The sequence below is a fragment of the Falco punctatus genome (assembly GCF_963210335.1).
Source record: "Falco punctatus genome assembly, chromosome: 7".
NCBI classification, from domain to species: Eukaryota; Metazoa; Chordata; class Aves; order Falconiformes; family Falconidae; genus Falco; species Falco punctatus.
This window is the reverse complement of record NC_137587.1, coordinates 47,842,265-47,866,691: the sequence shown is the minus strand read 5'-3', so window position 1 is coordinate 47,866,691 and position 24,427 is coordinate 47,842,265. Positions and strand designations below refer to the sequence as shown.

General features: G+C 42.4%; 1 protein-coding gene across 1 annotated transcript in view; it reads left to right on the top strand.

The window, feature by feature from the left end:
- FANCM (FA complementation group M) overlaps positions 1–23,273 on the top strand; it is a 44,535-nt gene extending 21,262 nt beyond the window's left edge. The window contains exons 7-16 of the mRNA XM_080397264.1: positions 8,418–10,179; positions 12,350–12,429; positions 12,548–12,616; positions 13,167–13,304; positions 15,872–16,028; positions 16,988–17,091; positions 19,116–19,676; positions 20,398–20,782; positions 22,288–22,579; positions 23,029–23,273. Coding sequence (XP_080253390.1) covers positions 8,418–10,179; positions 12,350–12,429; positions 12,548–12,616; positions 13,167–13,304; positions 15,872–16,028; positions 16,988–17,091; positions 19,116–19,676; positions 20,398–20,782; positions 22,288–22,579; positions 23,029–23,173 — 3,693 coding nt within the window. The 3' untranslated portion in view covers positions 23,174–23,273. The remainder of the gene's footprint in view (positions 1–8,417; positions 10,180–12,349; positions 12,430–12,547; positions 12,617–13,166; positions 13,305–15,871; positions 16,029–16,987; positions 17,092–19,115; positions 19,677–20,397; positions 20,783–22,287; positions 22,580–23,028) is intronic.
- The last annotated feature ends 1,154 nt before the right edge of the window (positions 23,274–24,427 follow it).

Here is a 24,427-nt window from a genome sequence, read left to right as displayed (position 1 = left end):
ATTGGATGAAATGCCTGACGGCAGGAAAAATGTATCTAGGTTATCCTAAAATTCCAAAGAACTGGAAAAGGCTTTGCATGATTATGAAGCTTTACATCAGACAAGTTTGGGGGGAAAACACAGTGTTTCCAGCCAGCTGTGACTTTCCAGGAGACACTGAACGCAAAGTTAAAAGTGGTTCAAATAAGGATGATGCAATGTTTGTTTGGTTTTTAGACCTTCATTGCCAGCAGTATGTCTGGTTAAAATCCTGATCGGAGATGTGGCAAGACTTCTTCCCCAGCCAGCACCAAATTAAGACAGCAAATGATGTTCAGTTACAGCATTTATGACAGGCAGACTGATGCATCTGTGGAACTGCTGGCTTGGTCTGCGGGACACTGAATCTGGCTTAACCAACAGAGAACAGATAATCAAAGCAAATAATCTGTTTTGGGATTCTCAAAAGAGAGCTGTGCAGGCATGGCCCAGCTTGTTCTTTATTCCAGAAAAACCCAACAGGAACACACTTCCTAGCGGGAAGGTGGAAGGATGTTTGTTTTGTTCATAGCCAGTAAGGCTGCCAGGGAGACCCTGCAAACCCAAAAATGTCAGCTCTCCAATTAAAATAGTTTCTTTGTGCCATATTGATTCTTCTGATCTTGTTGCCAAATTATTTGAGCCTGAACGCTAATTGAGACCTGGTTTAGATTGTTCAGACCTCTAATTGCAGGTGCTTTCTGTTTTTAATGATCCTGTGGGGCTTTGTGCTCACAGTGAGAACAGAGAAGTAAGAGCGATTAGGCAAAGGATTTTGGGGTGTCAGCCATGTGCAAGGTACAAGGGGATTGAGCAGACTGCGTGGCACCTGGAAGGGCTTAGCTGTGTTAATTTGAGATAACTTATCTACTGTGTTTAGGGGTGACTCAGTGTTGCTTTATAGTGCTGCATGAAAGACTCCCATAGCCTTTATGCCATGGGTTCAGGCATACCAACCAGAAATATTCTTTCCACCCAAGTTAAATGGTCTCAGTCTTTTGGAAAATGTGCTATAATACTACATCTTATGGAAACCAAATAAAATACCAAGTAATATAGAGCTGCCAACTTAAATCTACAGAGAAGGGAAACTTCATGTGCGTTCTGTGGTATGGCATATTTAACACCACTGTATAGAGCTGCATGCCCTTTGTAGGTTCTTATTGTAATGTATGCACTCCTGAGCCCCCTCCCTGCTGTCAGTAGAGTAGTAGAGTACATACCAGTTCTGGCCACTGTTGACTTCTGTTGGTTTTGTTCCATTGTTATTTTATTTGTTTAGCGGGGTGTGCCTGTGTACAGTAATTTTGCATTTAGGTTTCTGGACTTAAAAGAGTTATATGCTGTTTTTCAAAAACTGTCACAACATTTATATATGTGAATAAGTGGTTGGCTGTTCCTTAACTTTTTACAGAAGACTGATTTGGCAAAACTTTCACAGTAAGCATGCCAAGTGTAAACTGGCCATCCATTCGTATAGTCTTGGAACTCCTACAGGAGCTACTACACACCAAATATCTTGGAAGATAATATTTCAGTTTTGAGAGGGGATAATATTTTTAAATTGGTTTTAATATTAAAATAATGCACTGGTGACAAACCTCAGTGCAACGTAATCACATTAATTTAGAAACACTGAACAGCTACTGTAGTTGAAAAACTACTTTTAGACGCAGCAGTCCTGCTATCTGCTTGGATATACCTGTTGTTGCTGGTGTTTTTAGTATTGGCATGGAAATGCAGTAAGCCTAGGAACATTTTATGGTCACTGAGATTCAGGAATGTCTTGCTATCCATATTTTCATGGAAATTATGTATCAGTGTCTAGGTCATTGCTGTATATCTCCCTGTAGCGTGCTGGGTTCCCCCCTCCCTCTGTATATTTTTACAGCATTTAGCACAGGGCCATCCCATCCTAGGCTAAGGAAGTCAAATAGTAAATGTCAGCTTTCACCTGTCTGTAGTGTCAGGAAAGAGAACATCTGCAGTCACCAGGTCAGACACCTCTAATCCTAACTAGCTATCACTTCTGTCCAGGAAGTTTTGTAAAATAAGCAGTTACTAAACCAGAGATTAATTTATTTTCAGATGGTCTTGAACATTGACTCTTGCCCCATAGCCTCTTTAATGATACCTGTTCCCCAAATTGCTGGCGTACAGACCCCGTATTTTGCTAATAGATCTCTCTTTTTTTAGGGATCTTTTGAGTGTTTTTATTGTATAGCTGTGTTTGCTGTATAGGCAGATGCTCTCTCTCAAATTAGAGTATCAGCAAAATAAGTACAAGCAGACAAATGAATAGTAGCCAATTGCTACTAAGCAGGAGGAGATGGTAGCTCTTCAAGAATTCCCAGCTGTTTAGATCATCCCGGGTGTCGCAGGAGTAGGAGGTGTTGGACACTGACTTGGGTTTTGAAGAAAGTCGTTAGTGGCTGTGTGAGAGAGTTAGTGATTCCTTCCAGGCAAGCTGCCTGAAAGCAGAAAAGCGATAGAATTAATAGCTACATCAATAAAGTGATACTGTTAGGAATTAAAATACCACAGCTTTTGTAGAAGGAAATTGTGGGTTTTATGTCCCTTAGGCTTCTTTCACAAATCAACTAAATATTTTTTAAGGGTCATCTAATATAATATATTTGAATTTCAAAAAAAGGTTTTTGAAGGTGTTCCTTCTCCTAGAGTATCTTCTGGAAACCATCATGGACTAGGAGAGATTGATTATTCTGTTCACTAACCCATCCCTGAAAGGTATAAATAGGGGCCTGTGCTCAAATGCAGGGTGGTTAGCCATGAAATCATGTAAACATTAAAATTGTTTAACCTATTTGTAAATCATTCAAAAAAGTGATCATTTCTACAACAGTAAAAAATTATTTTTGGTAATAAAAGTAAAAGATGATCATAAAGAATCAAGATCTAAAAAGTGGGCGAATTAAATTCCATACCAGTAAGTTCAAAGTTGAGTGTAGGAGAAACCTGCATCAGCCAATAAAAGTGATATTTTTGGAAACTTCTGTGTAAACGTTAGTTTAATGATCACTGTTACTCCAAAAAAGGCTTAGAATTTCAGAAGTCTGGAGGAAAGGAATATAAAATAAAGCAGAAAAAACTTCATGATAGTTAAAATATGTCGTATACCCATATCTCGTATATAGTGAAATTCATCCACTGCCCTTAAGGTCATTGGTGTAGATGTAACTTTTAGCCAGTGTAAGCTCATAGTAAGTGGCCTAGGCGGGCAGATGGACATGTTTTGGGGAAGGAGCATTCTATAATGTCTTTATTCCAATATTTTTCCCAGTTCTTGGTCAAATACAACAGACTGTTTAAAGCAGCCTTTGTCTGGCACCTGTGGTGTTTGTCCTCTTGCATTCTTGGGCTTCAGTCTTGTTCCTAGGCACTAATAAACACTATGTAGTACGTATTTTTTGTTAAACCTTAGTATTTTAATGCCTGCAGCCCAGCTTGCCAAGCAGGTGAGCAGGATTCCTGAAAGGCAGAAGCTCTCCTTGTAGGAGTAAGAGGAGCTGGAGGGGGACTGCACGCTGTCATTTCTCTATCCTCCAGAAGCCTTCCATGGCAATTGAAGTGCAGTTTAGCTTCCTCAGTGAGTGTATGTGTCATGGTTTAACCGGGACATATCTGATAAATTAAAAGCGATAATCACGGCCTAGGAGATATTTGTAAACGAAAAAAGGTGTTTGTGGGGAGTGGGTAAGAATGGTCATGGCTGAGAGCATTTGAGGCACAGCATTCCGTTGTCCAGAATACACAAAAGGCTGTCTCTGCATGTTGAGGGTCATGTGTGAGGGCAAACACAAGGGTTTTCCCTTGAGTATTAAGGGACCAGCTGATCACCTACAAGGGAAAAATTGTAACTACTTCTCATTGGAATAGATTGGAATATGCTGCTTTGATATCTGCTTTACCTACTCATGCAAAATACTGTAGGAAAACCACCAGCCTTACTGTTGTAATTTTTGTTAATATTCATGCTAAAGCATAAGTTAACTGGAAAATATACCCATGTGATTAACTATGTTTGACTCCATGGGATTTAACACTCAGTATGAAAGCTGAAAATCCAAAAGCTTTTCTTCCTGAGATCTAACCCAAAAACTGTTCAGAAAATAGGTTCTGGTTTGTGTCAGGAAAGACTTAAACACCAGTTGTTTGTGCTGCTTTTACCTCTGTTTCAACCAAGCTTTTGATTGAAGAAGTTGATTGCTAAAATCTATATTTTATCTGTTTACAGACTTGTCTTTTCATTTATAAATAGTGAAATCGCCAGGGTTTTGGCAAGCATCTGAATCTCGTTAGAAAACATACATCCAAAGCAGCTTATGAGGAGAGAGAGGTTAATTCTGATTTTGGTAGTAGATGCCTTAAATTTAAATGCTAGAAAACAGCGTGTATGTGTGTATTTATATGTATATTTATATATTAAAATTTAACATTTTAATATCTTAAGCTTACTTTTTCCTTTCTGTTTTCTGTATCTGAAAGGCTATCGTTTTTTTAAACCAAATCAGTAATTCTAAGCAAGGTCACTGATTTAATATCATAAGAGAGATGCCTGGTTTTCTGCTCCTGCATGACCTATTTACCGAGTAGCTGGTACGCACTGGAGCTTACTGGGTTACAGAAAGACTGATCAGGTAATTTAAGATTCTACAGGCTGTACACATTCCAGCTAGAATGTGATAATTATAATTCTGTCCTTTCACTCCATCAGTATTAACTAGACTCACTGGGAGAAAGTATTTTGTTTGGGAGAAAGTATTTTGAATGACTGAGTTGAACTAGAACAGTTATATAACTTCATGTAAGCCTGAAATTAGGTTACTAAAGTTTGTCCTAGATGCTAAATTTGTCTTCCGGACTGTTGTCCTGGTACACAGCAGTTCTGCTGGACTCTTCCTTGCCTCCCCTCCACGTTAAAACATCGTGGATATATGCAGTGGCCTAATGAAGTCCTTAAGTGTAACAACTCCTCACTCCTCCTGTTTTCTGTATTGTCCCCAGTTATTTATTCACGCAAGAAATTTCTGTTGTGCTCTCTCTGTTTAAGTTTCTTTAAAGATTTTGTCAGGGACTTTTAAAAGCCTTTCATAAAGGTGGGAAGATGGTAGACATAACAGCATCTCGATTTATTTTGCTTGTTGACCTCTTAAAAAAAAAATCTAATCGTTTGGTAAAGTCTGATTATTTTGGTTGGGTTTTTTTTTGTTTTCAAAAGCAATATTGACCCTTCTGAAGAACACTCCTCCAGTAACATAATATTATTCGTTACAGCTTCTACCAATTATTCACTATGGAGATAAAGTTAGCAACCTATTTGTTTCCTCCCTGACCATTACAAAATGGCATCAATTTGCCACCTCCTAGTTCCTGAAGTACACAGGCAAGAGATTACACACCACCATTACCAATTTAGCAACTTCATTCTTGAGTTTCTGTAGGTCCTTTGGGTTACATGATATAGTTCTGTCTCCTCTTACCATCTTAAACATTCAGCTTCATGTTGGGCCATATGAAAACATAAATTATTTGCTCTTACCAGCTCTGCCTCTGATCCAGTTGTGATTTGAATTATCCTTTTACCCGCTCACACCCCTTGTCTTTTCCTTCAGGCCTGATTAGTTTTAGGTTGCTTTACTTTGGGTTACCTAAACCCACAGAAGACTGTAGAGCCAAGAATGATGTGTGCTGCACCTCTTTGACATGTACTGGGCAGGCAAGAGCATCACCTGCTTCTGTTTCAAAAAGGTTTAGTGGTTTGGCAGCTAATCAATCTTAAATCCATTTAATACACTTTGTGCTCTTCTAATGCTTGGATACTTTAATTTAAACATTAGCAACATCCAGTCGTTACTTACATAAATCGAAACATACAATTATCAACCCTGTTATCTTGTCAACCAAATGTGTATTCTCCTCAGATGACATTTGTGAAATTAATTGGACCAGGTTGCATTGGTTGTTGCTTGTTGCTCTTCTTTGATTTCATACAGGGACTTCCGTATCTTGATTCTGTGTTTTGACAGAGCTCGAGGGAAACTAATTATTTAGAATGCACATGTATCAAAACATTCCTTTAACTCTCTTATAGTAAATGTTCTCATCACCATTTAGGTATTAGGCCTTCTTAGAAGCCGGCTGGTATAGTCTGAGGATCTCCTCGGAGATCTCCTTTTAAACCATTCTAACTTTGAGTTACTTTGGCTGTGTTCATAAATGGATAGCCTAAGCATAGGCACCAAGTGTGTAGCAGCTGAGTAGCATCTTCTGTAGTGACAGTGTTTCCTAGCCCTTAAGAGACGGTTCTCCAGCAGCTGACCTTCCTCTCCCTGCTCTGCTGACCCGGCAGGAATTGCATACGTTGTCGCTGAGATGCCAGTGTCGTTGCTGTAAACAGGGTTTGCAACCAGCTGTGCCCCTGACCCCAAAACAGCCTGTACACAGATTCTTCCTTATTTATTCTGATTATCATCCTTTCTGTAGCGTGTGAATGAAGTTAGTGATAAAATCTAAATATTTGTTATCATTATTATCGTTGAGAGTGAAAAAATACTGTTGGTACTCAATAGTATGCTTTATGTATTGTAACCAGAAAGGATCCACAGCTGTGTTAGGATGCAATCAGTCTTCAGATGCTCAGGAGACAGCTTTGAATCCTGTTTTCAGGAATACATTAAGACAAGCCAGGCAGCAGTAATTTTTAGGCATGGTAATTTCTGCCTTGTGTGATGGGGTGGAATGACTTTCCAGAGTATTTTTCAAACCTTGTTTTTCACAATTGACTCCTCTCGGTCCCCTAAGGACTGTAGCAGTAAAAGGTTGTTTAACAACAACCCCAGACGTACCATCTGTGGAAACTTTGACTAATTTAATTCCTTCACAATCCCTTTCGGAAGAGTTGTCCCAGGGGTCCTAGTTCTATCAAGATTTTGATGTCACACTGTCATTGGTTAGAAGAGCTCTGGAAGCTTTCTTAGCAGCTCAATTACACAGAGACCAAGTGTTGAAGAAACGAGAAGTCATATTCTCTGTGAATGAAGACCAGGGGTTATGCCCATGGGAGAAGAGTCTGCACATTGCTGGGGTACATATGATAGGGAGTGAAGGGTCTAGTTTGTGAAGAGCTAGAGAAGGTCGGGATGCTACTGTAAGATACAGATGATGATGTTTGAATAGTGAACATCAGCACAAGCTGAGGTAGAACTGCTCAAATAATGTTCTCACGGGGCAGTGAGGAGGGTTCAGGAGGCTATGATTATGAAGACCTTAATTTTTTCCTACTTATATATGGTAGGATTTTTGGTGAATGTTACTTGTATAGGAAGCAGATAACCTCTTATTGTAAAAGTCAGTTTTATCACCCACTGTTCTATAAATGTGTCTTCTTTAATTTCAGGGATTAATGAGTCTAGAGATTCATCTTACTGAACTGCCACAAAATAATTGTACCTTCTGTTTAGATTTTACATCCCCGTTTTTATTTTTAATAGTGAAACGGGTTTGAACTGTGAAGGCATGTTTCAAACCATTGCTTTCAGAGCCTCATTTCAGTCTTACTGTTCCTTTTGGAGATTGCATGCCTTAATTTTGAAATCTTAATTTAAAAGGGAGAGTGAGAAGAGCAATAAATAAATAGCTTTTCAGTCCAGGTACATACCTTGTATGGGTACCTAACTGGGAGTGATGTCAAAGTCTATTGTGCTTTTTTCAAGTGTATTTTTAAAAGAGTTCATTGCCTAGGTCAGTGCCATTTTGAACAGAAGATTAATAAGCATCTGGGAGGGGGAAATAAGTTGGGAGTATGTAAGTGAGAAGATCTTAATGAGCCGTCAATGGCAATAGCCAAATTACAAACAATAGTACAAAAAGAACAGAGAGCTCCAGGCTCACCTGTGCCTGAGTAAGGGGTTCTTCTGCTCACAGCACCTGTCTCAACTTGCTAGTCCTCCCGGAACTACAGCCTGTAAACATTAGCCTGTCTGAGGACAAAGTGCCTTGCACATTTTATTAGCAAAGTGATCTTGCTTGCTGTTAAGGTTCTGAGAACTGCATCTTAACTGCATGACACGGATGCTCAGTGCAGAATGCTGTGCAGTGGTGCTCAGCTAAATGCCATCTTTATTCATGCACGGTATCTTGTGGTCTTCCTAAAACATTCAGGTTTGACTGCCCAAGCACGGATTTGCTGTTACTGCTAGCAAATGAAAATTGTGACCTTAAATTCAAAATGCTTCACCCTACCCCACCCCACACCGCACTCCCACTTTCTAATAACCTTTCGGAGTGTGAAGACCTTTTTAACTTCTTTTAAATATCCTTAGGACAGGTCTCTGTAAGCCTGTATGCATTTATAGTAAATATTACACTGTGTTTGTCAGCAGGGAGATTGCAGCTATGAACTGGAGATTCGGCCTCACTTACATCTCGAAGACGTTAATGTTCAAAGGAATAAAAGTCATCTTTTGACGACCAACTCCACATTTGATCAGAAAGCATGCTCATCTAGAAAAGACATGGCACACAGATCAAAGGTAAAACCCTTTCTACCTGATACAAATGATGATGGGAGTGACTTTTTTACCACATTTAAAGTAACAAAAGCAAAGACTCTGAAGAGAACTTCTGGATTAAATTTGGAAGCGCCTGTGTTGCCTACGGATACTAATACTTCAGCTTCTTACTCAGCAGGAAGGCTTGCTCTGCCTGAAAATACTGACCAGGGCAGTCCAAAGGATAAGGAACTAGAGGTGACGTTTGACTTAAATGCATTTATTGACCTATGTGACAACAGTGAAAATAATGTAATTCATGAAAGTGCAGCAATAAAGGAATACAAAACTGTGGATAAGGCTTGTAGCTCACTGGGGACAAACCATGCAGCTTCGGGTTATAGTGGCTTCACAGCTGAGAAATCGCCAGTGTTCTCTGACTTGTTTTATCTTCCTGAATCATACATGGATTCCTTTGCGCTTGTGACAGCATCTGAGGGGCCTTCATGGTTGAAAGAAAAATTTTCCCATGTGAGAAGGCTTTTATCACAATCTCCTCCCTCTTTGAATAGTGATTTTGAAAACACAATGAGAAATGAAGAAACAATATGTCCTCCTCAAAAAGGTACTTCTGGCAGTTATTCAGAGAGACTGCAGGACAGAGTCTTTCCTGTGTCCTCAGAAGCTGATCGTTCACTGCTGCTCTTTGAAAATCCTGAACTGAAAGTCACCAGTGAATTGTGTGATTCTGTAAGTACATGTTTTTCAAAAACTGTATCATCTCCTAAGGCTGCTGCTGTTAAAGCCAAAGAGGAACTTCACTGGAACGACAGCTTTGATAGTCTGTTTGACAATGAAGAATTCACTGAAATTCAAAAGAAAACTCCAACAATAAATCACACTCTGACAAATAACCCTTCAAATGAGTATTTTGTTCAAAAAAATAAAGAAGATCTTGAAATTAACAGGAACAATGTGATTATTGAGGAACAGAAGAGTATGCATTTATTTGAAGATGAACACGTTTATGGCACAAATAATGGAAGGTTTTCTATGAGCAATAAGCACGTAGTCGGGCCAGATTCAGGTGAGAGTGTCGTTAGGCCAGTTGCAGAGCAAGGCTGCGACTGGTTTCCTTCAGAGGTGTGCTGTGTGGGTGCTGACAAAACCTGCAAGGAGCAGCCAAAAAGCAGTAAAACCACAGCCACGGAAATGCCAGGTGATACTAGCGTGAGCGAGCTGTTTCTGGATAATGAGAGTCTTTACGACTGTTCTCAAGAACTGTTTTCTGTTACCTTTGATCTGGGATTTTCCATCGAAGAGTGTGATAACAAAATCTTGGAAGAAAATGCAAATACTAATAATAGCATAAAATTAAAGAGTGCCTCGGGGAGTCATGCAGATGTGAAATCCACTCAAGATGGAAAAGAATTATTGAATGATGGCTCCAGACTTGAAACATCGCCGAAGCGGGATTGCAGAACTCCTGAGAAAAGAGACTTTTCCACACTATTGCCGTGCCGGAGTGGGAGCATGAGTGATAGGGAAGGGACGGAGGGTGGTACCGCTGCAGTACCTTTCCTGGAGTCAGGAGGCAGAACGGGAAGCAGATCACCTGAAGCTTTGGCTTCTGCACTTTCTACTCCAACAGGTAAAAAGGTTATGAATATTGAAGCTATCAGAAGAATTCCTATGGCTGTCTTCTCTTAGTGCCAGGGAGGAAATTCTAGAGGTGCCTCTTACAGATATAGTAAATAAAAGCCCACGCAGGCAGAACTTTGCAAGTTCAGCTTTTGAGGCACTTGATTGCCCTTTAGGAAGAACTGAAAACCTGGAAGAGACCAACCTTCTTAGTTCACCTGTGACTCCTGCTAAAGGTAGGGAGTTCAGTGGTGCAGTTAGTTCATACCTTCTTGTTTAAATAAATAGAATCCAGTATCTTTTGGATCCTCAATTTGGTTTTATGACTTAGGTGGGAAGGATGAAAGGAAAAGGGAATAATGATTGTAATACTAGAAGCTGGGTCAATGAGGAGACTTTCCTGGATCTTAACCCGGCATACAAGCTTAGCCAGTTGAGGCTGAAGTGAGTGCGTGTGTACTGGAGGAAGTACTTGGATTTAAACCTCTTGTACCTCTTCACAAGTTCTAACAGTGCAGCCGTGTGAGACACAATTGTGTGAGCTAGAGCTGCCTTCAAATCCCTTTCTTAAACTTTTCTGGATCTGTTGCATGTCAGTCACTGAATCCACACCTTCTTGCTTTCTTCCTGAGGAACAGAAACTCTGCTGATGGATTTCTTCAGTTTAGTTGCATGATAACTGACTTATGTTTAAAATTTTCTGATTATAACTTCAGCACAAACCCAGATTTTCTTAAAAATGTGCACTGCTTGTAGGCTTTGTTCTATTTTTATTTCCTCCCTATTCTCTGCTCTTCTGTTTTTTTCTGGTTTAGCACCAATGTACCGTAAATATTTCATATTCAGATATTACCAATATATAAATGAACGTTGTTCTTCACCCATAGGTCACTTACAGATCACGTTCACACCCTTTGTTGTATTTATCTCTGAATAACCTTGAATTACTTTCAGAATAATTCAGGCTTCATAGTACTTGGCCTGATTCATAGGGCACAACTGAATTTTTCTGAATGATTTTGTTACCGTCCTTAAACACCGAAACAAAGCATAAACAGTCCTTTTGATGGTTAAAGCATCTTTTTTTCCTTCTCTTTGAATTTGTCTGATAGGCATCATGATTTCTGAAGATTATTGTTGAATACTGCCTTTCTTCCTGAATCATCACACCCTCAAATTGATAAGTTAGTTTGCTGAATTCAAAAATTGTAATCTGTGTAATGAAAAATAGTTATTAAAAAAACACCCAAACCCGCCCCCCGCCCCCCCGCCCCCCCCCCCCCCCCCCCCCCCCCCCCCCCCGAAACAAAACCACAAAAAGAAACAGGTTGCTGTCTTAGAATTGCAGGTTTGAGAGTGAACTTTGGTCTGGCTGTTGAGGGCTTTGTCCAGTCAGGTCTTGAAAACCTCCCTGGATAGTGTGTGTTGTTGAAATAATAGTTACTGCTATTTAAAGATGTTATTTTAGAAGTGGAATGTTTGGGATTTTTGTGCTTTTCCTTCAAGAAATTCAAAGCTTTGACTGATTTAATTAGAACCAACTCTCTATCCCACCCTACCCTGCCATACTCCCCAAGAAAGAGAGTTAAAAATAAGCCAGGGTGCTGTAGCTGCGGTTAACCCCTGCTTTGGGGGAGGAAGGGGGTCATCGTGGGCAGCGTATCGGCTGCACCAGGCCCAGGGGCTGCCTGGCGGAACGGGAGCCTGGCCATGCAGAGCAAGAAGGGAGACCTTGTGTTTCATAAACGCAGTCCTCTGTAAGAACAAAAAAGGCTGTAGCTGGATGAGGAATAGGAAAGAGGACTTTTTAGGGAGTTCCTCAGTGCACCCAAACGGTATGTTGTTACAAGATGCTTCCAGAAGCACAACTCTTATTCAACTTTTAAGGGCTTTTTCTCTTGGTTTCATTTTTCACCTCCCTTTTTCTGTATCTGCACTGCCAGGGGTAATCACTTCCACTCAAGAGACTCCCCAGGGAAGTAGGATTTATTGTACGTCTCAGCTGGAGGTTATTTATTTTGATTAACAAGGCTAAAGGGAACAATATTTGCCACAGATCCATAAGTAATGTCCTTTGTAGGTACTTTTATAAGAGACAGATTTTGACTGCTCAGTTATAGCAATATTGTATTGTGAAAAATGCATTTTCTTGTGAATGTTGTTTACTATTTTTTCTGTAGGAACCAGCAGTGAGAGTGAAGAAGAGATCGTTTTCCGGAGAAAAAATAGGAAAAAAAAGAATGTTTTGAAGTCTCCTGATGTGAGTCTTGGAAAGAGAGGGAGGAAAAAAAACAACAAAAAGATGAGAGAAGCAAAATGAAGTCAAACACCAAAACAAAAATCCTCTTTGCAATTATACTTATGTTCTGTTTACATAGGTCACGAATAATAGTGATTTTGAATCGCCAATTCGTGCCGTCAGGAAACGTCGACAGCCACTTAATGTGGTTAGTAAGTGCTTTATTGTGACAGAAGGAAAATAATGCAAATTCATTTATGGAGTATATATTTAAACATTTACTCTTTCTCCAGTCGGTAGGCAAGTGTTCTTATTAAGAATATTTTATGCCATCTGACCTGAAGCATATTAAAATGTAATTGCTTTCCTGCCTTCAGTTCTTCCCCAGGTCTCCAAAGATGATTTTACAGTTGTTGTTTGGCAGTGAAGTATTGCTATGGGCCGGAGAGCTGAGCCTCTCCCTTTGTGAAAGGCAGTAAAATAACTTCTACTCCACGAAGCTTTGCATTGGGGGGGGGGGGGGGGGGGGGGGAGTTCCTGTCAGATTTGACCTGATTTTTCTTCCAAATAACATGTTTTTCTGTTCTTTTGTATTTAATAAGATAATTGGGGTTATTGCATTACTTTGCCATAGCAAATCAATCACAAAAAGATTAGGTGCTGCTTAAAAGAACCCAGATGTCGAAGTTTGACTGTGTAATTAAAGTATTGCTTGTTTGAGTTTTATTCATTGAAGTTTTTGTTAAATATTCCTGTAGTCGGACATGTCCAGTGATGATGACAAGGATTTTCAGAAGAACTCCAGTAGGACCATGAAGAGCAGCTCAGCAACCTGTAGCAAAAAACAGCTGAGAAATACAAAACAGCAGAAGGTCAATAGCAAATTTACATACAAGGTATGTGACATGACACGTCTCTCTTAATATGTTGAAGGTCGTACTTGGAGCAGTTTGCATTCAGGTGGCAATGTGGATAATGGCTGTGCTTTGTCATACGTGTGTGTGTGTAAGTGGACGTTTGCAACATTGCAAAATCTAGCTCAGAAGAATGTGTCTGTGAACACAAGCAGTGTGTTACAAAACAAAACCAAAAAGGAGACAGAAAGAGACTTGGTGAGATTCTACTTTGTGTTCAAACTGCAAGAATGAACTGAAAATATTTTCTAATTTGTCTATATATTTAAATTAAAAAAAAAAGAAAATGCCAGACAAAAAATTACGGTGTCATTAAATTACTTGTTCTGGAGCCTGTATGTATTTTATGGTCTAAAAAATGGAGCTCCTGTCTATTTTATGGCCTTTGTAGGCACTCATGGTACAACTGTATTATAGTAGGCCTGCAGCGGGGCAGTTGTTTGTTTTTAAGACATGGTTTAGGAGGGTTGAGGCTTGTTGCTATTTCACTCAAGTTTATTGCAGACATTTGAGATGAAATCTTGAAACACTGGGTAATGACCTGAACCCTCACATCCGTTGCCTGGCTCTCAGAGGAATCTGCAGGGCCCTGCATAATAATCTTCTGAAGGAAAATAACAATTTACATTGCAAGTAGAAGATACTCAAAGATTAGTCAGACTCGGGAAGCTTGGTTTCTTGTCCAGAATTTATGCTATTAGGATACTTGATCATATGAATTTACCACTTATGCTAATGGTTTCAACTTTGAACATGTTAAGATAGCAATGGTCCCTCGCCCCAAAAGCTTAATTCTTAACTTAGCATTTTACATTTTAATCTGTCGCTGCATCAGGAATGGATGCAGGAGAGGATGTAGGGCCAGAATCCTGTATTCATAGTAAATTGAAAAGCTCTTAAATATACATTGATGTGGAGATGGAGACTTTCCTATAGTATCAGTATTTTGTGTTCTGGAATAGAAAGAATGAGGTAGATGAAAAATCCATTTTTCAATTTTTATTTTTTTAATGTGAGACCAAAAGGTTCATGGAAAGGGAGTGTGTATACTTACGAAATTCTACTCTTCCTTCACGTATCATCTTAGCTAAATATCCATAATGATGAATATGTCAGAATTTCAGGTCTACAGATGATCCAAGACATCAAAATCATTTTGATCAGCCCACCGCCTGTTACGGTGTTCAGTGTACAGAAGTACAGGTAATGGAGCTGTAAGTGCAGCAGTGATCTGCAGTTAGATTAACTGAGACTATGAAAAGTCCCAAGGTGACCAAAATAGCTGCTGGCACTGAATTCGGAGACTCAATAAGGAATTTAAGAACCTGGTAATTTATTGTTTCCCAAGTGTGACCAGACTCCTGCCTGTTAGTTTCTGGTGTCACAGCGCTTTTACACCACAGGGTTTGTCCTCTCCGTAGTCCTTCACTAGTTGTGAAGTCCCCCACATAGTCTTAATCACAGGATTAAGATTAATTGGCAATAGCATTGAGAGTTCTTTCCTGTAAACAGGTAACCTCCAGTGTGTTTCACAATAATCAAAACTGTTCTAGAAAAGGAACTACTAATAAAGCCTGTAATTAAGGTTTACTAATTGATATAAGCAAATAATTAAAAGACTTAGGAAAATCTGAAAATCAGCGGTGTCACTTACTGTAGCACAAAATGTCCTAGTCTTTCGTGTACACATCTAAAATTTACAGCTTTGTGCTTTTTAGTAAAAATAAGGCAAACAAATCATTCTTCTAGAGTAATTGGGATACATAATGCTTCTAGGGGGTTTTCGTGTTTTACTTTAGTACTTTATAGCTGAAACTATAAGTGACAGAGTTAGCTTAATATAAACTGTCTCTGAGAAAACAATTTCCTGAATTCATTTGTTTTGTTTCCATGTGCATTCTTGGAACTTAGTACCAAGGTTTGTGTCGTGTCTCCTGGACTGCAGTTCATGTGTGAGTGTTTCATCTTCCCTGAAACATGACATGACCATTTCTCCATAAGGAGTTGGCATTGTCTGATGAATTAATGAAACAATTCTAAATCCTAAACAGAGAAGGACAAACCAGTGTGAAGTCTGTATCTGAAGCTTCTAGTGGACTTGGGTTCAGAGTAATCCAGCACTGCGAAATCAGAACAGATTTCTGAAAGCAAATAAAAAGAGTAAAACTAGATTTGTAAGTTACAAATTAACCTAATATTTTTGGGTAGCTTAGCTACAGCGTGTTAATAAACTCTGCCCGTACTACTAACTAGCTTGGGTGTAAACAGTGCTACACGCTGTGGTTGCTTTGGCCAGTGCTTTGAAATGGACACCAGCTTCACTCTTCTGTGCTGGTGGGACAGGCGTTTGTGCGCTGGCCTGTGTGTCACTGACCCGCGCGTGCTTTCCTTCACCTCTTTTCAAAGCCAGAAGCCTAGTAGCTGTGACGACCTAGACAGCTGATGTTCAGAGTCACGAACTGATTTAATCAGAGGTCTCATATGTAACATTAGTTAACTGGGAGCCAGCTTCTAACTAAAATTTTGTTTGGATTTTTTCGCTTTTTTAGAATGCAGCAAGGCAGTTTTTAGATGAAGAAGCTGAGCTGTCCCAGCAAGATGAAGATGCTGTTTCATCTGATGAGAGTGATGATGCAGAGGATGAGCTGAACTCTTCACTTGCTCAGTTCTTGAACGATGATGCAGAGGTCACACAAGTGTTAAACAGTGAGTGAGGAGAGTTGTTTATGGTTTTAAGATAGAGTGTTGCTTAGCAAGTGGTGTGGGAGAGGCACGGCCGTTTTGCCAGCTAATGTGTCAGCTAGTAAGCAGTAACCTCCTCAGCTGTGATAAATCGAGTGCTTTCCATTATCTCTTTTTACCTTTTCTGGTTTTTTATTCGCATGGGTTTCTTATGTACTATGTTCCTCACTGGAGTCTCTACTGTGTGATAGCTTTGGGCTGGCTGGAGTCAGTTCTTTGAGGACTGTCACCTCTTATGAAGCATCAATGCTCCATCATCACTGAACAGAAACACAGTTTTCCATTTCACTTAGAAATTTCTGATTCCTTCAGGTCTTCTGTTACAGAGAAACCTAAAACGTGATATTAAATAACAATAGATAAAATTACAGTGTTGACACTGTCACAGCTGAGAAGGTACTGCTGTTTTTTGGCCAAGATGGTTTACTTACCCCTGTGCTTATGAACCTTGTCCTTCCCTGGAATATTTAAAATTCCTAGGTGTTGCTGAGGATTTTCCTTCTCCACTGACATTGAGTTGTTCTCTGTAAGATCCTGTGTGGGCTTCAGTAAACCCATCCCTTTCTCACACAGTTCCTGAAACCAGTTTTTGCATCTGTTCTGGGAGAGACTTAAAACATGGAAACGGGAGTGATGTGGGTTTCCTGTGGCAGTGTGGCCCTTCTCCCTGCTATGGGCCTCCAGAGCTCTGCCCGCTGAGAAAACCACCTATGTGGCAGCGTTCAGGACGGCGAGCAGGGTAGACCCAGTCCTTTGCTTTGGGATTTTCATAGATGTCTGGAGAACTGAAAATTTTTGGTTTTTGAAATACAGGTTTTTGGGACACTATAAAGGAATTACTTATTGTTCCATCATGTGTTCTATATTAATGAATTTAAAATCATATCCTTAATAATCCTATATTCTGTCTTGTTTTGATTCAGACTCTGAGATGAAAGGAGTTTACCTGAAATCTGTGCGTAGCCCAGCTCTTGGCAACAGATACAAAATGGTTCATCGTGAATTCAACATGACGATTTTCTCTCAGGTACAAAAGGAAATGACAGCCGTCCTCATGCAACTGGTCATGTGTGACTGTATTTAGGTTCTAGTCCTACTCTGAAGTGTAGCTTGCGGCCTATTGCTGATAAATAATAAGTTCCAACAAATTACTTTTGACTTAATTTTGATTTTTAAGTTAAAGTGTGCAGACACTTATGCTTTGATAGAAGCACCCCCACCCCATTCCTCAGCCAGAGAGAGGCTGTCAGCCAGTCTGAAGCAAAAGCATCCCAGTCCCTAGTTGTCTTCTCACTGAAGAGCAGAGCTGTTACAGTGACCACTGTTGATCAGTGTAACACTGCAGATGCTCCAGGGTTGGAAGCTGACCTCCCCGTCCCTGCTGCCTTCCGCTGTCCCAAAGGATGCTGACTGACATCTTCCGAGGAAGAGTCCTCTCACCCAGCGTGTGATGTTTCCAGTCTCTTAACCGACTTCCCAGTTTGGTGAATCAAACAAGCCCCATGCAGATGTGGAGCAGTTTGGGTGTATTGCTGGAGAAAATCTCTCTGTCTTGGCACCGCTGCCCGTTACCCAGTTGTATGTCAGATTGCCGTGTGCTCTTGCTGCCAGAGAAGCCGCAGTGCCAAGAGATCACATTTTCTCTAGAAACTAGGTTAGCTCCTGAAACGCAAGTTTGGAAATGTTTATGAGAAAATAAAGTAGTATATTTAACGGTGCTTGTTGCTGCTCCTCAGCACTCTCTGGCAGGGTGCCTCTTGCTGTCCAGTGTCGCCAGCGTTACTGGGGCTGACCCTTTCCGTGGACCCCAGATGTTAGTTGTGCCCCTGCTGCATGGGGTAACCACTGAGCATGAGGGACTCTCCAAAGCGGATCCTTAGCCACTTTCTTGCCCTATTACGCACCGTATTGTTACGCACAAATCCTGCCTACTCATAAAAGGGCCAGTGAATGTATGATCGTGACGGAGCTGTTTTCAAAATGATAACTTCTTCTCCTGCCTGCTCCTGGCTCAGTTCAGTTCCTATCACACCTGGCTGTGCTCCCCCTCAACATGAACGCTGCATGGTGCTCAGCTGAGATGATCTACAAGATCTATCTTCTGGCTTCTGTTTTACTCTGAACTCTTTGTATGTCACGTGACATAAGTCACTTGTAGAGCAGTTTTTAGCTACTTCAGTTTTCCCTTGAAAGAATTATTTTGCCTTGGAAAACTAAGAACCTAAGTAGAATTGGAAAAACAGATATTCAGGATCATTCCTTATCCCCTCTCCACATTTTTTTTTTCCCCCTGTACCTTGTATTCCTGTTTTCTATATCACCTTCAGCACAAGAAAGTGGAGATCTGTATTGGATGAAAAGGGTAAATCACTTTTTTTTTCATTACCATGAAAAAATGCAGGTTGTGCTCACTGATTATTTGCAAGCAGATAAGAAGAATTCATAAGGCTCGATTTCCAAGCAGCCTCAGCTTATGATGTCGGTTTTGTTGTTGTTTCAGCTGAGGCAGAGTGCTGCTGAAAACACAAAGCTTGAACTTCCATTTCATTTTACACATTGCAAAGGCATCATGAAGTGCTTCTGTCAGCAAGCCTTGTGCGTGTGGTGTAGGGTGCGGGGTCTGCCTCAGTGCAAACCTGCGACCCAGTGGGCCAGTGTGGCGGTTCGGTCCTTCCGCCTGTGCAGACACGCGCAAAGGAGATACTCCTGCGGGCATCCCAAGCTGTGTGGTAGCAGTATTAGCGAGCAAGTCTTGCTTCTGTTGTGATGCTACAAGTAATATTCCCTTTAAAATCTTTCTGGTGAGAAGCCATGGGCCCAACTGAGTGTATGTGTGTTCCAGCACAGCTACATGTGCTGGGCCTTGCGGGGCAGTAGCTGAGGAACTGCAGAACGTGCTCAGCGCGGAGGTTCTCAAGGTGTGAGAAGCCCCTTAGGCCCCGCAGGACTCGTGCATAGGGTGGGTTGGGTAAGCAAAGTGCCTTTATGGAGTGGAGGAGCAACATCGTTACCGTATTTCAAAACTAACTTTGGGTTTCCCCCCTGCCCCAGATTCCTGAGCAAGACCAGTCTTATGAAGAAGACAGTTTCTGTGTTGGAGAGGTGGAAGAGGAAACTTGCAAAAGTGAATCTAGCGAGGAGGAAGTGTGTGTTAATTTTGATCTCCTAAATGATGAGAGTTTCACTAGTGGAAGAAAACAATACCTCACTCGCCGCAGAAAAAACTTAAACCAGGCTGGAATGAAAGAGGACTGTTCTGTCCCAGTGCCAAAGAAGAAACCGTCCCGAATTATTGTTGTCAGCGATTCCAGCGGGGAAGAAATAAGTGTCAGCAATGAGAAGCCTGTGAAAACAGACTCTTTCAGGGCAGAACAGGAAGATGCTCAGGTACCCAAGTCACTGCCTTCAGCCTCTTCTGCGCAGCCCAGAAGACTTGCTGGGGAAGTCATTGTTCACCAGGCTGTTGAGGATAAGAGCAAGATGATTCTCAGCTTGAAAGCTTCAGTATCGGAAATGCTGGATTTTCACCCAGACCAAGTCAGGAGCACGTGCTTTCCACCAGCTGTCGCCAGTTCTGATGCAGGGAAGGAGGCTCTCCAGGCTCGCAGTGAGGTTGGTGTTAACTCAAAACCAAGGACCTTGCCCCTCACGTTTTGCTAAAGAATCCCAGCCGGTGGGAATCCGGCCCATCGCGCTGCTGTTTCGAGGGCTGTCAGCAATACAGCAGCGAGCGAGCGTGCTTCTGGTGGTAAGGGAGCAGGTCCAGGCTGCTTCTACCGCGTTAGGTAGCTCCCTTTTCTTTGGTATCGGAAGCTTTTGTACTCACAGGGTAACCTGGCGAGTATTATTAGTGGTCGGGAAACAAAAATGGGGGCATTAGATACTACCTTGATTCTGACAGTCGTGGAGGAGTATGGATCTGTTTTGAATAGCAGAGAGCGTCCACTAATTCTCTGGGTTTTGTAGTTGCAAAATACTTGTTCAGTGTCCTGAAGTAACACATTCACACTTGGAGGCTGGGTTCCTGATCTCGTACGCTGACGTCTACCATGTATAGTATTCGGGTTTTGTTGAACTTATTAGTGAAGGCTGCATGCTTTCGTCATTGGAGTTTGGAAGACTTTATAGGGGATTAAAGTGTTAATAAGTTTTGCAATATTCAGAAATACTTTTTAGATTCTATTAATTTGATTTAAAAAATAAACTGGAACAAAGTGTATTTATTTTTTTTTATTAAGCTATAGGTATTTGAAAACTTTTTTTCACCCATGTTGTTCTTTGGCCTTATGCTTCTGCGATCAGTTAGAAATACTGTGATTCTCAATATTTACAGGTGGAAAGTTCTTTGAAGAACACCTGTAGGAGCACTTCAGTCCCATCTCATTCTGCTTCCACAAACCCCTCTTCAGCTCCAGCTCTGTTTTCATGTGACCCTCTGGAGAAAAAGCCTTCGCTCTGTATTCTGGTAGACAGTCGTGAGATCTCCTCTGGAGCGGAGGTGATTTCTTCCTTGAAGGCAGTTCACGGAGTAAAGGTGCAGGTTTGCTCGCTGAGCAGCAGTGATTACATTGTAAGCAACTGCATGGCGGTGGAGAGGACGTTTCTGTCAGACTTAGTGAACTATGTGAACAGGAATAAAGTCACCCAGCGGATCCAGTGCCTGCAGAACATGTTTAAGAGAATATGTGTGATTGTGGAAAAGGACAGAATTAAAACAGGTGGGTGTTACCAGCCTGGGGCAGCACGGGGACGCGCTGGTCTCTGCTCAAGGCTTGCACTGGCTACACTGGCTTTGTGTATAATACAGGATGGAAAGTAGATTGAAAACCTGCATTTCACCCTCTGTAGGAGTATTACATTAATAAGCTGAGCGTTAAGATTTGTTCTGCTTTTGAGGGCCTTTTAATATAGGCAGAAATACACAGCCAGAGCCAGAGGGATACGCTGCTTACTAATTACTGAGGGAGGGCAAAGCAAGTTAACTCAAACGTTATTAACTGACCTATTAATATGTGCAAGAATACGCCAACTTCAAGATTATTTGAACAAAGAAGGTGAGAATAGTAGAAAAAAGGAACAAGCACAATCTTACCTGTGCTCAGCACTAAAATAATAGCGGACTCCGGAAAAATACTTTTTTCGAGCAGCAAGCTAAGAGGTTTAGAACCAGTGAGAACGGCAGCTGGCCTGAGCACAGCACCCCGCATATTAAGCCTACCTCCAAACTGCAGAGGCCAAACCACGTAATGACTGCTGCTTGAACAAGCAAAAGATGAGCTGAATAAAATATTTTAGAAAAAAAAGGGCACTCCGACACCGAGTTGCTTTGGGAAGGCTGCGTTTGAGCTATTGCCTCGTGTCACAGCACACGGAACAGAGGAGTCTCAAGAGCAGCTCCTGACTTGATTAAACATTTGTGGAAAATTCAAGATTATTTCATTAATTTATATAGTCTGGACCAGCCATTTGTTTTAAAACTAAAATCCAAATTATGCAATCAAATGATTTTACTAACGCTGCCTATTCTCAGTGCCATCTAGAAAATAATGGAGAGGTCTTGCTTGCACCTGCTTCAACTAGAGCTCACCATTCCAGTTAAATGACAGACGCTCTGGGCTATAAAACACCACTGTTGAAATCAAGTTGTGGACGCAGCTTTGTTTTTGTGACATAAATTTAATTAATTGATAGTTCAGATGTGGAAACGATAGAATTGATCACTGACGATGTAGCTGCTCAGAAGGGGCTATAGATCAGGGGATTGCGTTTGAGCTGCCTTTTTACCCTGCTGCTGAAGGTGTCATTCATTTTCATTGGTGTTGTCCAGTTTTTCTCATTATGCTGTTTCTGGAGTGCTGCTGGTTTCTTATTTGACAGTGTTCAAGTTCATTGTTACTTCTATAGCTTTACTAAACCTCTTCTGATTCAGTCTGTCCTGTCATTCATCACTTATCCTGTGTTCCTCTCAATCCGATGTCCTAATGACATTTCATTTGCAATTTCTGTGTTAATTCCTAAACTGTACCTCTCATGTAACCAAGTCTTGCCCCTGTGACCTTTACTTGTTTCCTTTCCCTGTGGTGTTCTCCCTTATGTTTTTTGTTGCAAGTTCTCAAAGCAGGTGATCTTTGAACCATTTTGTTTTGTGAGTGATTCATATTAGATTTTCACAGTAATTTAGCACTTAAATCTCAGTGAGTTTTTCTGTATTTTCACTCTGCAGGAGAAATGTCACGATTTTTCCAGAGGACACAGTACTACGACAGCATGCTCTCAGCCTTGGTCCAGGCTGGGGTTCAGATTCTTTTCAGCTCTTGCCAAGAGGAAACTGCTGGTTTGCTGAAAGACCTGGCTTTGGTGGAACAAGGAAAAAATGCTGCCATTCGTGTGCCAACGGAGGTGGAGGGTCACAGACAGGAAATGCTCAACTTCTACTTGACTATTCCTAACCTCAGCTACCTGGCTGCTCTCAACATGTGCCATCACTTTGGCTCTGTGAAGAAGATGGCCAACAGGTAACAGCAAAGATGTGTGACAAGTGCTTTCAGGCCTCCTGTCTCACCCGGGACCTCCTGCCAGGGCGGTTGCTTAGGGAGACCCTTTGTACACCTCTCTGTTGCTGCTGGCGCTCCCCTGTCCTGTTCTTCATGCATTTCTCAGTCTCTTCAAGCAGAGCAGGGCAATGACACGAGCTCTGCGTCTACCGTCCCCCCTACTGCCATACCTTTTCCTTTCCCTTGTCGTGGTGTTCCCTGTTTTCACTGCAGTTTTCTTAGGCTTGCTTAGTCTGGAGTGCTCACCGCCCTCAGGGGCCTGAGGAGGGGAGATCACCGGCAGCTCGGGCTGGTCCTGTTGCTCTCTTGACGCTTCTTGCTCACTGGCAGTTTCCCCTTTTGTCCTGGCATCCTCCACTGCGCTCCGCAGAGCTGCAGGTCAGGTGCCCTCCTACTGTGGTCTCTTACAGCTCCCCCTGCGACATCGCCGCCGCTGCCCAGGTCAGCCCGCAGAAGGCAGAGGAGATCTACCGCTACTTCCACTACTCCTTTGACAGGCAGATGCTGCCTGACCACCTCTGCCCCAAGGGGAAAAGCAATGCAGCCAAGGACTGAACGTGTGAAAGTTCCCAGGGCCCCAGGCTGTTTTCTTTTAACTGCACTTTACTAAGTTTTGATTTGCTGTAAAATATGTAAATAAACACTTGTAGAATGACCAGGGGCTCAGAGTGTGCTACGTGCTCTGCTGTTGGGCACCTACTGGGAGGCTCTGCTGGGCCTTTACCGATCTGCCTCTGGCAGGGCCACGTGCCCGCCGTGTCACCCAGGCCAGGGCCTCCCTGGTAGCTTCGTTACAGCCAGGCACGTGGCTCCGAGCAGCGTGGCGGCTGCGCTTTGGTTGCTGGGTGCGATCATTCCAAAATGCCTTTAAAAATGAGAATAAGGGCTGAAGTGTTTTGGCGAAGTAAAGCTTTCTGGTGGTGACAGGGGAAGGAGCCACCTGCAGTTACTTGCCATTTACTGCAAGATTGGTACCGGTTTCCTAGGAAAAATGGGAATTAAATCCCAGACTGGTGGGGGCTGGAGGGACCTCTGGAGATCACCCGGCCCACCCCCCTGCTCAAGCAGGGTCTCCCAGAGCAGGTTGCATAGATCCACGTCCAGGTGGGTTTGGATGTCTCCAGAGCAGGAGACCCCACCGCCTCTCTGGGCAGCCCGTCCCAGCGCTCCGGCACCCTCACGGTAAAGACGTTTCTCCTCACGTTCAGGTGGAACTCCCCGTGTTGCAGCGTGTGCCCGTTGCCCCTTGTCCTGTCGCTGGGCACCAAAGAGCCTGGCCCTGTCCTCATGACTTTCCCTTAAGGTATTTGTGTGTATTGATGGGATTCCCCTCTGTCCTGTCCAGGCTGAACAGCCCCAGACCCCTCAGCCTGTCCTCATCAGGGAGACGCTCCCGTCCCCTCATCGTCCTCGTAGCCTCTGCTGGCCCTGTCCCAGCTGTTCCCTGTCTCTGTGGAACTGGGGAGCCCAGCACTGGACACAGCACCGCAGAAGTGGCCTCACCAGGGCAGAGCAGAGGGGAGGATCCCCTCCCTCGACCTGCTGGCCATGCTGCTCCCAATGCCCCCCGGGGTCCCACTGGCCCCTCGGCCGCATTGCTTCCCCCCCCCCCGACTCCCAGGCCCTTCTCCGCAGAGCTGCCCCCAGCCCCTGCTGTTCCTCACTCTCCTTGCCCGCAGCACTGAAGGGGTGCTAGGGCTGCAGCAGGCTGACGGCAGGGAAGTGAGTTCCCTCCTCTCAGGGGGCCTCCCAGCTGCCACCTCCTGCCCCCGGGCCCGAGCCTGTGCCCACCGCCTCCCCGCTCCCGCG